The 14990-nt window shown below is 47.0% G+C and overlaps 1 protein-coding gene across 1 annotated transcript; it reads left to right on the top strand.

Moving 5' to 3' along the window:
- The first annotated feature begins 12626 nt into the window (after nucleotides 1–12626).
- On the top strand, nucleotides 12627–14367 carry LOC112889546 (transcription factor bHLH93-like). The gene is made up of 3 exons (XM_025956250.1): nucleotides 12627–13279; nucleotides 13391–13738; nucleotides 13887–14367. Exons 1-3 carry the CDS (start codon nucleotides 12725–12727, stop codon nucleotides 13965–13967), a joined length of 984 nt encoding a protein of 327 aa, XP_025812035.1. The 5' UTR covers nucleotides 12627–12724; the 3' UTR covers nucleotides 13968–14367.
- Nucleotides 14368–14990: the final 623 nt, after the last annotated feature.

Genomic DNA, 14990 nt, shown 5'->3' with positions numbered 1-14990 from the left:
CCTACCTTCTCGTCTCAGCCTCTCAGGGCCTCCTTGGACGCTAGCAACCAGCAACCTAGCGCCCGGATTCTTTGCATTGTTATTATATTTCTTTTGTAAGTAGCTGCCAAACCCCATCGCAAACAGAGCAGCACAAAACACACACACACACACACACAGATGCATGATATATATGAAGAGAGAGAGGAAGAAGAAGCAAAGTCTGGAATGAACAATCGCTCGTGAAGGCCGCCGGCCGGCATACGTGTACCAGTCAGTCAGTCGGTGCATGCAGCTACCACAACAGCGCCGCTATACATCGCACACAATCATCATCGTCGTCGTCTCCCTCCATGGATCATGTATTCATGTTCACAGGTTGTAAAGACGACGTACGTACGACGCGCATGGCCGGGCATGCACGGCGGGGACGACGCCCGGCCACCGGCCAGCCATGTGCAGATGCTAGCTACATCCCTGCCTTTTCATTCCCATGCATCGTCCTCGTCCATGGACACGATGGATCATGCATTGCGTTGCATGATTCCGTCCAAACTCAATTGTTACGATTTACGACCACCCTTTTGCACATAGTATAGGTTAACATAGTTTACAATAAGTACAGAAATGATTTTTGATCTTTAACATTAGTTTCGGCTGATGTCAGATCTAGAATTAACGGAGGCTTTAGTCCTGAATCCAACTGCTATGGAGTGGAAGGGGATCTAGAGGAACCTTTATTCCCGGTTGGAGCCAGCAACCGGACTAGAATGAGCTTATTAGTCTCGGATTGAAAGGAGCATCGAGACTAAAAGCTGGGATGCGTTTTTTTCTTTTCCGTGCACCCCTCCCAGTACTTCAGCTCTCTGTCGTCTTGATCTCTCCGGTCCTCTCCTTTCTCCCTTATTCTCTTCCCTCTCTTCTCCCTCTTCCTCTCTTTTCTTCCTCTTGCAACCTCTTCCTCTCTTTTCTTCCTCTTGCGGTTGGTGACATCTTTTCTCCTGCTTGTGCAGCAGGAGAGGCGGAGAATGGAGGGAACGGTGCCGGAGGGAGGGGCCTGGCCAAGGATAGCGCAGCCGGCCGATGTTGCGGCTAGTCGCGGCGGCGCAGGGCCGCGGTGAGCCGTGCCCGTTGCGCATGCCGGCGGTACGGGCCCACACCTGGTGGCAGCGGCGCCCCGGCGCGCAGCTGCCGGGCGGGCGCGATGGCAAGGCGTAGCGGCCCGGCGCGGCAACAAGGCGCGGCGGCTGGCGCGGGCGAGGCCCTTGTGCGCAAGGCCAGGACGGTGGCGGCCCTGGCGAGCCTGGAGAAGACGAAGTCGACGGAGTCGTTTGAGATTGATTCATTCACATTAGCTACTCCTTTTCGTTTTTTTCCTTACTTTCCATGTGAATGATTCTAAGATTGAAATATGGATATACGAGATTTGAGATAGATTATGTGGATGATTTGTTTGTGGATTGCATTGTGATTGGTTTCGTGAATAATTTTGTGATTGAGAAAGGAATTGAAAAGGTTGACCCTAAAGGAGCCGGCGGCCGTGGGCGAGCGGCGGGTGGGGTGGGCCTGCGGAATGATTTTTTTATTTTAAAAAAAATCATATTAGTCCACTAGCGTTCCGGAGTGATTAACCACTTTCTAGAAACCTACCTCCATTTCCTTACCCATTTAGTACCGGTTGGTGTTACTGTCCGGTACTAAATAGATGAGACCATTTAATACCGGTTGGTGTTTGACCGGTACTAAATTGCCTCCGAGGACCGAAAATTTCTACCTGGTACTAATTTTGCACGTTAGTACCGGACGAAAATGCATCCAGTACTAACGCCGTGGACGAATGCTCAGTTTTCCAGCAGTAACAGTTCGTTCCCAAGTGTCAATCCTGATCTGTTAATATAATGGACCTTACGCAAACTTAAAATGAAGACCTAAATGATCATTATGCATTGACGGACTTCACCACCATGCGTGATATGTGCATTTCATTTCACAGTGCTATATCCGTTTCAAATTATAAATTATTTTTATCTAGTTACATAATAAAAACTCTCTATATATAAATAAAATTAAAATAATTTATAATTTAGAACGGAGAGTGTACTCTCTCCCATCTAGAATCTCGTCAGATCATCAATTTCCACCATCCTTGTTGTCGGTTTTTTTTCTCTTTGAAGTAAACCTCGTCGTCGGGCTTAGACGACGACGGATCGGAGGGATCGGCCGTGGGGACCACACAGGATAAATTGAGCTGATGATCATGGCTGCCTGTTTAAGAAACTCGACGAACGGGATCCGGGCGATCCCGTTGTTCAACCTGTGCAGATCGAGATGTATGTATCGGTAATCCTTCTTCTTCTTCAGAGTTCAGAGTTGAGACGTACCGCACCTGTGCAGTGCAGATCTGTACATGCCTGATGCTTGCACGCCTCTAGCTACGATCGATCGGCAAGTGAATGCACATGCCGCTCTGATCTGTAGGTGCGAGCGCGAGAGCTAGCATAGCTCAGCTCAATCTTTCCCCATGCAAATACTGACAGGGTCGTCGTCGTGTTAGCATTACTGCTATTGTTGACGCATGCACGTACAGATAGCGCAGGCAACTTGATGCGCCCATATATAATTGGTTCATTATATATATATATATATATATATATATATATATATATATATATATATTCATCGAGTAACTGTCAGTTAAGTGATGATCACGCAAGCCTGCATGCTCGCACTGCTGGTATAGATGCAGGGTCGTCGTATCTGATCGATCCCAAACGACTGGCAGCATGCATCGTGTCAACATGCAGGCTCAGGATCGATCGGATCGGAGCCACCAACCAAATACTATACTCATCACATGTAAGTACTATGTACAGTGTGAGGTAGAAGAAGAAGAAGCACTACTGCCATGGTCCTGACGTGACAGCTGCTGCTAGCTGAAGAAGATCCTAGCTAGTGATGGCGACTGGAGAACCACATGCAGACCGTACATTCACTTGGTATTAAGCTACCATATGCGCCATCCCAGCCGGCCATCGATCTCTGATGATTCTCAACTTAGCTACCTTATTAATCCTGACACTTTTTTTTCAAAAAAAACAGAAACTAAAAAAACAAAAATCGGCGGCTCTGATTCGTTCTGAAAGTGCTACGATCCGGAGCAACCACGTGCATGAACCCACGCAAATGTATGAGCAAGCAAGCGGCCACCAGACTGATGGATGATTTCCTTTTGGCTGTGATGATAGATGCTGCAACGTTGCCAAACTGCCGCTGTCGACCCAGCCTGCAGGGCCTCCTCGATCACCAAGATGCATGGAATCGGACTAGCAAGCGGCCAGACCTTTTCACACCTGATGAATCGGCAGATTTGTGTTGGTGATATGCCCTAGAGCCCATCATCACAATACGGTTTAAAGGTCCAAAAGGATATTGATCCAAGAGGGATTAGGGTTACTAATGGGCCTATGAGATAGAAGCCCATTAGGACGCTCTATATATACGAGGGAGGGGCTAAGGAGGCGCGAGATAAGCCTGTGAGCCGCGCCACTTCCCTAGCCGTCGCCCCTTTCTCTCGGCCGCCGCCCTTGCCGTGTGTACGGTGCTAGCACACCGACGCCCGGCGTTTCATCCCCGTACGTGTGGACTCCGTGGAGGCGCTGCTGTGACTGCTGCGCTGATCGGCTACTGGGATCAAGGACGAGGAGCTCGGTTCGTGGGACGTGATCGACTACTTCCTCTACACCGACGCGCGACTTCTTCCGCTGCGCTGCGCGTCTAGTGGTAACGATCTATGATCTTCTACTCGCAAGTATTTTGGGTATATGCGGTAGTGATGCTAGCGTAGCCTACCCGATTCCCTACAGTGGTATCAGAGCCATCTTGCGTAGTTTTTGGTCTGGATCATTAACATATAAGTGATATGTTGTTGTAGTAGATTGGATCTATTACTTTTGCACGGTTTGATTAGATCAATTGGTCATAAGGGGTTAAAACTGGAGCGAGTTGATTGCGCGGCATGTGACAAAAGATTAGTTCGTGTTCTTTCTCTGTTATGCATACGACATGTCCCTACCGGCTGGAATCACCATCAGGGACTAACTGTATGCATAGTCAGCAGATTGATCCAACAGATCGAGGTCATGTGTAGATGTAGTCTTCTCAAGTGCAAAGTTTGCACGGTCAATGTGATTGACCTAGTGAAAATTGAGGCATTATGAATGGCTCGGATTTGAGGTGATGCGATCACTCCGATGAGATTTCATAGGGACCGCCGTTGCTTTCTCGCTATAGCGGCTTCCTAAGCGCTACTTTGGTAGAACACGTCGTACGCCTAACTTGTTTTTGCAGGGTGTGATGTGAATGGTATGGCCTCAATGTCATGTGATGATGTATGTGATGATTTGTGCGACCTGTGTGTCGCAAGTTAACACAACCGGGTTGAGGTTGCACCATTATTGTATAACGACCTGCGTGTCGACTTGTGATGTTTGAATCCTCATGTAATTATTTCACTAGCTATTAGATGTAGTAACTTAGTATCTTTTCATGGAGGCTTCAATCATGATGGCGATCATGATCATCACAAGACAGGACGGATGGCAATGGTGGCCACCTTGGAGCCATGGCGATGGAGCCTATTGTGATGCAAGAGGCCATACTATTCACAATATAATATGATTATATGCCTGTGATGTTTATTTCCTGTCATACTATTCTTCCATGCTTTTACATATAGTGGATGTTTTAATCATGATAGAATAGCTTCCTTCAGAAAAGGTTGAGTTTTTGATGCCTTTTACCAATAGTTGCACCTATAAATTTTTTGATCGTTGTGTGGTAGGTTTACCAAAGTAGAGTACCCTCAACTATCACTTTTGTATAGGGTGGATGTTGAACATTCACAAGCATAGTATTGGTTTACTCAACAAAGCTATCAAAATAGTTTTGGGCTTTAAGGCATAGGGTTGGGGCCGGGGCATTGGATGCCACCCAACAAACAAGAGTCGCATAGAGATGTGATTAGTAATTTGTTGCTTACCTGTATCACTACTTTTCTAGCAGTGATGCTAAAGCTCACTAGGATTTTAGTGATTATGGATCTTGAACCACTATATGTCATTAGAGGGAAGGTGACTTTGATATAGTAGGTTGTCTTTTATTAAATCAGTTAATAAAAATCTTTACATAAACTTAGTGCTGAAATCTTGCTTTACTTTAATGTTGTAGATCATGTCTGCCAGTAACAATTCCGCTTTCAATTTACGTTCTGTTCTTGAGAAAGAAAAGTTGAATGGAACAAACTTTATTGATTGGTACCGCAACCTGAGAATTGTTCTCAGGAAAGAGAAAAGGGAGTATGTTCTTGAGCAGCCATATCCTGATGATCTCCCTGACAATGCAACTGCTACTGATCGCAGAGCTTATGAGAAGCACTGCAATAACTCACTTGATGTCAGCTGTCTGATGCTCGCCACCATGTCCCCTGATCTGCAGAAGCAGTATGAGCATGCGGATGCTCACACCATGATCGAGGGGCTGCGTGGGATGTTTCAGAACCAAGCTAGGACTGAGAGGTTCAATATCTCAAAGTCCTTGTTTGCGTGCAAGCTGCCAGAAAGTAGCCCGGTCAGTCCTCATGTGATCAAAATGATTGGTTACATTGAGACTTTGGACAAACTTGGTTTTGAACTTCACCAAGACTTGGCTACTGATGTTATTCTCCAGTCGTTCCCGGCGAGCTATGAGCCTTTTATCATGAACTTTCAGATGAATGGCTTGGATAAAACATTGAGTGAGTTGCATGGGATGCTAAAAACAGCAGAGGAGAGCATTAAGAAGAATCCCAATCATGTGATGATGATTCAGAAGGGGAACAAAAAGAGGAAGCGTTGGACGCATCCTAATCCCAAAGGTAAAGGCAAGGAAAAGAGTTCCAGTGGTAAGTCCTCGGGCTCTAAGCTAAAGCCAGCACCTAAGGCCAAATCTGGCCCCACTTCTGAGGATGAATGCTTCCACTGTCATCAAAAGGGACATTGGTCTAGGAACTGCAAGAAGTACTTGGAAGAAAAGAAAAAGAAGAAAGGAAGTGAGACTTCCACTTCAGGTATAAATGTTATAGAAATTAATATTGCATTATCTTCCAGTGAATCATGGGTATTTGATACTGGATCGATGATTCACACTTGCAAATCGTTGCAGGGTATAAGTGAGACTAGAAGATTTGCAAGAGGCGAGTTGGACGTTCGTGTCGGCAATGGCGCAAAGGTTGCGGTGTTGGCGGTCGGCACCTACCACTTGTCTCTACCCTCCGGATTAGTTTTGGAATTAAATAATTGTTATTGCATTCCTGCTTTGAACAAGAACATTATTTCTTCTTCATGTTTGGAAGAAGTTGATAATTTTAAGATTGTAATAGAGAACAAACGTTGTTCTATTTTTTGCAATAGTATTTTTTATGCTCATTGTCCATTGGTGAATGGATTATATGTTCTTGATCTTGAGGATAAATCTATCTGTAACATTAATACTAAGAGGCTTAGACCAAATGATTTGAATCCCACTTTTATTTGGCATTGTCGCTTAGGTCATATAAATGAGAAGCGCATTGAAAAACTCCATAAAGATGGATTGTTAAGCTCATTTGATTTTGAATCATTTGACACATGTGAGTCTTGTTTGCTTGGAAAGATGACCAAAGCGCCTTTCACTGGTCATAGTGAGAGGGCGAGTGACTTGTTGGGACTTGTACATACCGATGTATGTGGACCAATGAGCTCAATAACCAGAGGTGGTTTTCAGTACTTCATTACTTTTACTGATGACTTTAGTAGATATGGTTATATCTACTTAATGAGACACAAGTCTGAATCATTTGAAAAGTTCAAAGAATTTCAGAATGAAGTACAAAATCAATTAGTCAAGACAATTAAATTTCTGCGATCTGATCGTGGAGGAGAATATTTGAGTCTTGAATTTGGTGATCATTTGAAACAATGTGGAATTATTCCGCAGCTAACTCCGCCCGGAACGCCTCAATTGAATGGAGTATCCGAACGGAGGAACCGAACCTTGTTGGACATGGTTAGGTCCATGATGAGCCAAACTGATCTTCCATTGTCATTTTGAAGTTATGCTCTTGAAACTGCTGCGTTCACACTGAATAGGGTTCCAAATAAGTCTGTTGAGAAGACACCATATGAGATATGGACTGGGAAGCGTCCTGGATTATCTTTTCTCAAAGTTTGGGGATGTGAGGCTTATGTCAAACGTTTGATGTCAGATAAGCTCACTCCAAAGTCAGAAAAATGCTTCTTTGTGGGGTATCCTAGGGAAACCAAAGGATATTATTTTTACAATAAGGCGGAAGGCAAAGTGTTTGTCGCTCGTAATGGTGTTTTCTTAGAAAAAGAGTTTCTCTCAAAAGGATTTAGTGGGATCAAGGTGCAACTTGAAGAAATTCAGGAAACACCCGAAACTATTTCATCACCCACTGAAGATCCACGGGATGTGCAAGATGTTGCACAACCCGTAGTTGAGGCACTAGCCCCACGAAGGTCTATAAGGGCACGTCGCGCTACTGACAAGCTCAACCTCCTTATTACGGAGGAGCACCACGTATTATTGATGGAAAATGATGAGCCCTTGACCTACAAAGAAGCAATGATGGGACCCGACTCCGACAAATGGCTTGAAGCCATGAAATCCGGGTTAAAATCCATGCATGATAATCAAGTTTGGAACTTGGTCGATCAAATTGACAGTGTAAGACCTGTCGACTGTAAGTGGATTTTTAAGAAAAAATTGGACATGGATGGAAATGTTCACATCTATAAGGCACGATTGGTGGCGAAAGGTTTCCGACAAATTCAAGGTGTTGACTATGAGGAAACCTTTTCGCCCGTCGCAATGCTAAAGTCTGTTCGGATTCTCCTAGCAATTGCCGCATATTATGACTATGAGATATGGCAAATGGATGTCAAAACCGCTTTTCTTAATGGACATCTAAGTGAGGATGTGTATATGACACAGCCTGAAAGTTTTATCGATCCAAAAAATGCTGGGAAAATATGTAAGCTTCAGAGGTCCATCTATGGATTGAAGCAAGCATCTCGGAGTTGGAATATTCGTTTTGATGAAGTAGTCAAAGGGTTTGGCTTCATCAAGAATGAAGATGAGTCTTGTGTTTACAAAAAGGCTAGTGGGAGCACACTTGTGTTTCTGGTCCTATATGTGGATGACATATTACTGATTGGAAATGATATTCCAATGCTTGAAGCCGTTAAAACCTCATTGAAAAAAAGTTTTTCGATGAAGGATTTAGGAGAGGCGGCTTACATTCTGGGTATTAGGATCTATAGAGATAGATCAAAAAGGCTAATTGGATTAAGCCAAGACACGTACATTGACAAGATATTGAATCGGTTCAATATGCAAGATTCCAAGAAAGGTTTCTTGCCAATGTCACATGGCATTACTATAAGCAAGAGTCAGTGTGCTACGACACCTGATGAGCAAAAGAGGATGAGTACGATTCCTTATGCTTCAGCCATAGGATCGATCATGTATGCTATGCTTTGCACGCGCCCAGATGTTTCCTTTGCTCTAAGTGTTACGAGCAGGTATCAATCAGAGTTCGGTGAAGCTCACTGGACAATTGTAAAGAGTATCCTTAAGTACTTGAGAAGAACTAAGGATATGTTCCTAATATTTGGAGGTGAAGATGAGCTCCTTGTAAAGGGTTACACCGATGCTAGTTTTCAAACAGACAAAGATGACTCCAAATCACAATCCGGTTTTGTTTTCTGCCTCAATGGGGGGGCAGTGAGCTGGAAGAGTTCCAAGCAAGATACGGTGGCTGATTCGACGACGGAGGCCGAGTATATTGCAGCTTCCAAAGCTGCAAAAGAAGCTGTTTGGATCAGAAAGTTTGTTTCTGACTTGGGTGTTGTTCCTAGTGCATCCAGTCCAGTGGACCTCTATTGTGATAATAGTGGTGCCGTTGCACTAGCAAATGAGCCTAGAACAACCAAGAAGTCCAGACATATACTGCGGAAGTATCACCTCATCCGTTACTTTGTTGAGAGAGGTCATGTGAAGGTTTGCAAGGTGCACACGGATTCAAACGTTGCTGATCCATTGACGAAACCTCTCCCACAACCAAAGCATGAGGCACACATGAGATCTATGGGTATTAGATACTTACATCAGTAGTTCTAGTGTGCATGGGAGATTTTTGTGTCATGAGTATATTTATGTAATGATGAATAAGTATTATTTGTTCCATGGATGATTATTTTTACATTGATTATCAAGTACGTGACTTGTTCGTGAAACTCTTTGTTGACCATGATATGATTCTAAATTATCCCTAGTTTATGTCGTTATGCGGGACAACAACGACGTTGAGACTAGCACATGCATTAATTGATGATCATGTTTCACGGATCATGGATATGGAGATATCGGATTAATGATGTGGACACATGTTGGTGAACATGGTGTTGGATTGACCCACTCCAAGACAATGTTGGGATTGTTATTTTGTATGTGCCATCAGTTGTTCTTGAGTGTTATACCTACTGGATCCTTAGACCTGAGATCGCCATTGTTTCTCACTGTGTGTAGTGGTGCATCTTGGGGCTGCTAAACGCTACTCCGTAACTGGGTAGTTACAAAAGTAGCTTACAGGTGTGTCATGAAACATGGAATGGGATGTGAGCGGATCAAGATAGAATTTGCCCCTCCTAGATAAGGGGAGAGATATCTCTGGGCCCCCTTGAGATAGTTGGATTTGAAAGTGCATGGCCATGCCAAAGTGATTAAAGAGTTAATCATTATGACTAAAGGTTAGTTATTAATAAAATCCACTATTAGATCTAGATCGAGAGAATGGTCGAGCTATCACAAAGGTGGCACGCATCTCGCCTTGAGCTTGACTGGTATCGTGTGGCAAAGGGATCGGTGTATGAGTATATCTAAGGTTCGGCTGATATGATCTTTATGTGTATTTGTGAGTCACTATGCCCTGCTAGGTGCCGCTATTAACTTGTGATTCGGAAATGATTTCCGATCACGACCACCTACACATGAACCTAACGGGTCACACACTTAAGGGGTTTGAAATGTTGGAAAGCTTGCCTGTATGATTGTCTCTAGTGCAAGTGGGAGATTGTTGGTGATATGCCCCAGAGCCCATCATCACAATACGGTTTAAAGGTCCAAAAGGATATTGATCCAAGAGGGATTAGGGTTACTAATGGGCCTATGAGATAGAAGCCCATTAGGACGCTCTATATATATGAGGGAGGGGCTAAGGAGGTGCGAGATAAGCCTGTGAGCCGCGCCACTTCCCTAGCCGTCGCCCCTTTCTCTCGGCCGCCGCCCTTGCCGTGTGTACGGTGCTAGCACACCGACGCCCGGCGTTTCATCCCCGTACGTGTGGACTCCGTGGAGGCGCTGCTGTGACTGCTGCGCTGATCGGCTACTGGGATCAAGGACGAGGAGCTCGGTTCGTGGGACGTGATCGACTACTTCCTCTACACCGACGCGCGACTTCTTCCGCTGCGCTGCGCGTCTAGTAGTAACGATCTATGATCTTCTACTCGCAAGTATCTTGGGTATATGCGGTAGTGATGCTAGCGTAGCCTACCCGATTCCCTACAGTTTGCTCGCTCTACCATGCACCAGCAGAGCAATAAGGATGGACACAGCCGCCTCATCTTACCAATGCCATGAAACTGCAGAAATAGGAGCTGCAACTAGCTAATTGATTCCTTCTCGAGACCCATTCATTCCTTCTCTTCACAGTTCTTCTTGATGAACTGGAGCTAATTGTACATACAGGCTCATGTAACAAGTAGCAGGATCATTACATCAATTTTTTTTTGCCCCAAGTGTTGCAAATCATGTGTTACTACTCTACACGCAGCAGGTTCTGTTGAATGGTTGACAGTTGCCTGAAGCTTATACCACAACAGGTCAGCAGCACCCTGTTGCTGGCAACAGGGACAGAATCACAGGTGTACCCCCAACTCCCTCAAAGAATGGCGCGTGGCCACACCATCCACATGAACTGAGAGAGAGAGGGGGAGGACACGTGGGGCTCCCCTCGGGGGCAGCGTGGGCCACCCCTGCAGGCTAATGCAGGAGATGAGCAGGCGGAAGCTGACACGGCCCGCTGCTGCCGGGGCCCCACAGAGGCCGTTTTCTTTCGACTCGGACGCATTTGTGGGTCAAACTTCGCCGCAGCCTTCGGGGCCCACCGACACCACGCAGCTGCTCGGATCTTCTGCTCCGGGTTCGATGTGATTTTCAGCAGGCAGGGCAACCTCCTCCTAGTCATTCATCTGAAGCTGAACGTTTTCTTTTTTCTTTCTGAAATAAAAAGCTGAACGTTTTCTGAACCTGCATTTTCAGAAGAGCCTCCAGGGAGATTTGATACGATCTGAACACACTGCCGTTTAACTAGAAGCATTCTGCTACACCGTGTAAACTTGAGGAATATTTTGGGTCCAGGCATACCACTATGCATTTTCTACCCAACCGTATGAGTATAATAATACAGAATACTGCATAGTAGTTCTAGTACTGCCAGGCCAGAAGGAAAATCAGCAATTAACAAATGGATCACGGACTTTCATCTCATTTTTTTGTGTGATAAACTTCATATCATTCAGCTGGCATCATGACAATGAGGAGGCCATCAAAGTTTTCCCTGTGCTAGCAAGAGTTTCTGTGTGGAGGCTGCCTGACAAGCCATGAGTGTTGAGCCTTTCAAAGTCTGTGCCCGTGGCGTCCAGAAAGACGGTTTTGGATCCTTGCTACTACTACCTGTCCTCCTTTTCTTCTCCCAGTTTTGCATTTGCAAACTTGGTACTGCTACTGTAGTGTTTTAAGCCTCGACTTGGACTTAATCGACTGCCATTTCCACGCTCATGATGCTAGTTAACACAAGTGTCCTTTTCTCTCTTGACGTATCAGCGGAGGTTGTTAAGAAGTTCACCTCCAATCGAGCCGTTCGTCATGGCTTTCAGAGCTAGTATGCATTTCCACCACATTGGCAATTGGCAATGGAGAGCTCCAACAACAACATGCTTCCATGTCCAATAGACGCATCAACCATACCTCCCGTATTAGTATTACCCACGGATGATAATAGGTCAGTAGCATTACATTACACACAAGGGATGGGGATGGGAATGGTGCCGGGATTATCAAACAGACAGAGCTGTACTCTAACAGGAGGAATCCTGGACCCTATGTATCACAGTGTCATCCTTGCCCTAGGGTTCACAAGTCACAATACAACAAAACCAGGTTGGGAGCCTCTCTACATTCTACCACTGCTACTACCAGTACAGTACAAAACCACAAATAATTAAGAGCAAAATCCAGGGATTAAAGAAATACTACTAAGCATGATGCCGTGCAGTGAGAAGGCAGCATGATTCCTTTCCAATCCCATCCCATCACATCCCTAGGTCCCTCACTTCCTCTCTAATGACATGAAGCCCTCAACCCTCAACCCTCAACCTACCTTAATACCACTGTTCACCATTTATCACAGGGAATAATTGTCCCCCCCCCCACCCCCCCTCCATCCTCCTCCCCCATATATTAATCCCCCTCACCCTCACCACGGCATTTCCATTGGCATCCTCTCCTCTCCATCCTCTCTAGTCGGTCTCTCCACCACCACCACACCTCACAAGCCATTGTCTTTCCGAAGAAGAACCAGAAGAAGGCCATGGAGCTGGACGAGCAGGCCTTCCTGGAGGAGATCCTCTCCCTGCGGAGGGACGCCTGGGACTGCAATGCCATGGGCGACTTCTTCTCCCCGGCGGCCGCCTGCACCGCCGCCATGGACTGCTCCTTCCAGGACCGCCACCAGCCGCCGCCCACCGTCAGCGTCCTCCCCACCTTCACGGCCTCCTACGGCCAGCCGCAGCCGCAGCCGCACCCGGCGGCGCCCGGGTTCGACTGCCTCAGCGAGGTCTACGGCGCCGCCGCCGCGTTCGGGGCCCCCAATGCCGGCGACTACGGCGCCGAGATGGGGTTTCTTGACGTCATCGAGCCCAAGGCGCCGCTGGCGGAGGGCGGCCTCGGGGTCTGCAAGGTGGAGCCCGGCCTCGCGGAGGGCGCCGGCGCGTTCGGCGCCGGCGCCGCGCCGCCGGCCCCGGCGTCCAAGAAGAAGCGGGTGGAGGGCATGCCGTCCAAGAACCTCATGGCCGAGCGCCGCCGCCGCAAGCGCCTCAACGACCGCCTCTCCATGCTGCGCTCCGTCGTGCCCAAGATCAGCAAGGTAAGGAATCCAAATCCAAGCCCAAAGGGAGAGAAAAAAAATCACTTCTTTCGTGCCCAAAATCAGTAGCAGCAGTTTGAAGGTGAAATGTGCCCCCTTTGTTTGGAATAGATGGACAGGACATCGATTCTGGGCGACACGATCGACTACATGAAGGAGCTGCTGGAGAGGATCAAGCTGCTGCAGGAGGAGATCGACGAGCAGCAGCAGCAGCAGGAGACGCCGGGCGTGCTGAGCGTGTTCCGGGAGCTCAACCCGAACGAGATGGTGGCCAGGAACACCCCCAAGTTCGACGTGGAGCGCAAGGAGAGCGGCGAGACCCGGGTCGAGATCTACTGCGCCACCAAGCCCGGGCTGCTGCTGTCCACGGTGAGCACCCTGGAGAACCTGGGCCTGGACATCCAGCAGTGCGTCGTCAGCTGCTTCAACGACTTCGGCATGCACGCCTCCTGCTCTGAGGTACTCCCCCGGAGCATCGATCTTCTTTCTTTCTGTGCTTGTTTCATGAGTTGTACTAAATTGTTTTGGGCAACAAGCTTGCTTCTTGGTTGATTCTTTGACGAGCCAAAAGCCTGACGATGATCTTTGGATGATGGAAAAAAAACAGATGCAGAGGGAGAGGATCAGCGCGGACGCGATAAAGCAGGAACTGTTCAAGAACGCCGGCTACGGCGGAGGCTGCTTGTAGAGGGGGACATGGCTGAGCCGGAGGAGGAAGACGAAGAAGAAACCCAAGCAGGCAGCAATAAATTTAAATTAAGCTTAAGCAGTAGTGGTGGTAGCAGCAGCAGTAGTTGCAGTGAGTAGCGTAAAAGACAGGCAGGCAGGCTGAGGCAAAGATTTGGGAGGCCTTTTTGCAATCCATCTCCCCATCATAACCAACCATGTTATGTAGCAAGGCATGTCCTACAACTAGCAGCAGCAGCAGCATATGCAGATGCAAAGTGCTGTGGTGAATCTTCTACTATTTAACAAGAGCAAAGCTCGCTGCCTTTCCTTTCTAATGATTGATCATCAGTTGGTTGGGCTTTTCTCAGTTCCTTTGGGGTTTTTTAATAATGCTTATCTCAGCTGCTCTGCTCTGTTCATATGAGGTTGTTGAATTGTAGTATCAAGGAAGCAAAGCAAATGTGTGTGTTACTGAAATGTTTGATTCAGTTTCTGATTAGCCCCTGTATCTGTAATTCTGTATATGTTGGCATTGCCTGTTGTTGGAGACTGCAAGCAAAGCAAGACCATGTTGAAAGAGAAGCAGCGATGAAGCACTAAAGGCTCACCACAAAATCCTAATCCTCTCTTTTAGCTGTCACATACATTCTGCTACTACCAATGGCTGAAGGTGGAGGAGGTGTCCAATTTGACCTGGGCTGAGCGTTGCTGATTCCGGCCGCCTTCTCCATTGTCCAATCCGAGCTGCTTCATCATCTGTACTGAGTAGAGTACTGATCACCATCACAGGGGCACCGAGGTGGGAGCTGACAGGGACTTGCGCAGGCAGGCCGCAGGCTCCAAGCCTTGTTTCTTGTCCAAAGCAAAGGGTCACTTTCGCATCGCCTCCTCTTGATGGTTGGTCGCCCCCCATGGCATGAAAATGAATCCCTTTTTCTAAGGCTGGTAAAAGATTTCACCACGGAAGCAGATCAGTGGCCCTTGTCGTATCCCTCGGCGCTCTGCACGGCGAGGGAGACCGGGCTGGCCGGCTGGGGACCAG

Source organism: Panicum hallii, chromosome 4 (assembly GCF_002211085.1).
Source record: "Panicum hallii strain FIL2 chromosome 4, PHallii_v3.1, whole genome shotgun sequence".
Classification (NCBI taxonomy): domain Eukaryota; kingdom Viridiplantae; phylum Streptophyta; class Magnoliopsida; order Poales; family Poaceae; genus Panicum; species Panicum hallii.
This window is presented reverse-complemented; position numbering and strand designations above follow the sequence as displayed.

Coding starts and splice junctions, on each gene's coding strand:
- LOC112889546 (XM_025956250.1), top strand. CDS start 12,725: ATGGAGCTGGACGAGCAGGCCTTCCTGGAGGAGATCCTCTCCCTGCGG. Junction 13,280..13,390: donor TCGTGCCCAAGATCAGCAAG/GTAAGGAATCCA, acceptor TGTTTGGAATAG/ATGGACAGGACATCGATTCT. Junction 13,739..13,886: donor TGCACGCCTCCTGCTCTGAG/GTACTCCCCCGG, acceptor GAAAAAAAACAG/ATGCAGAGGGAGAGGATCAG.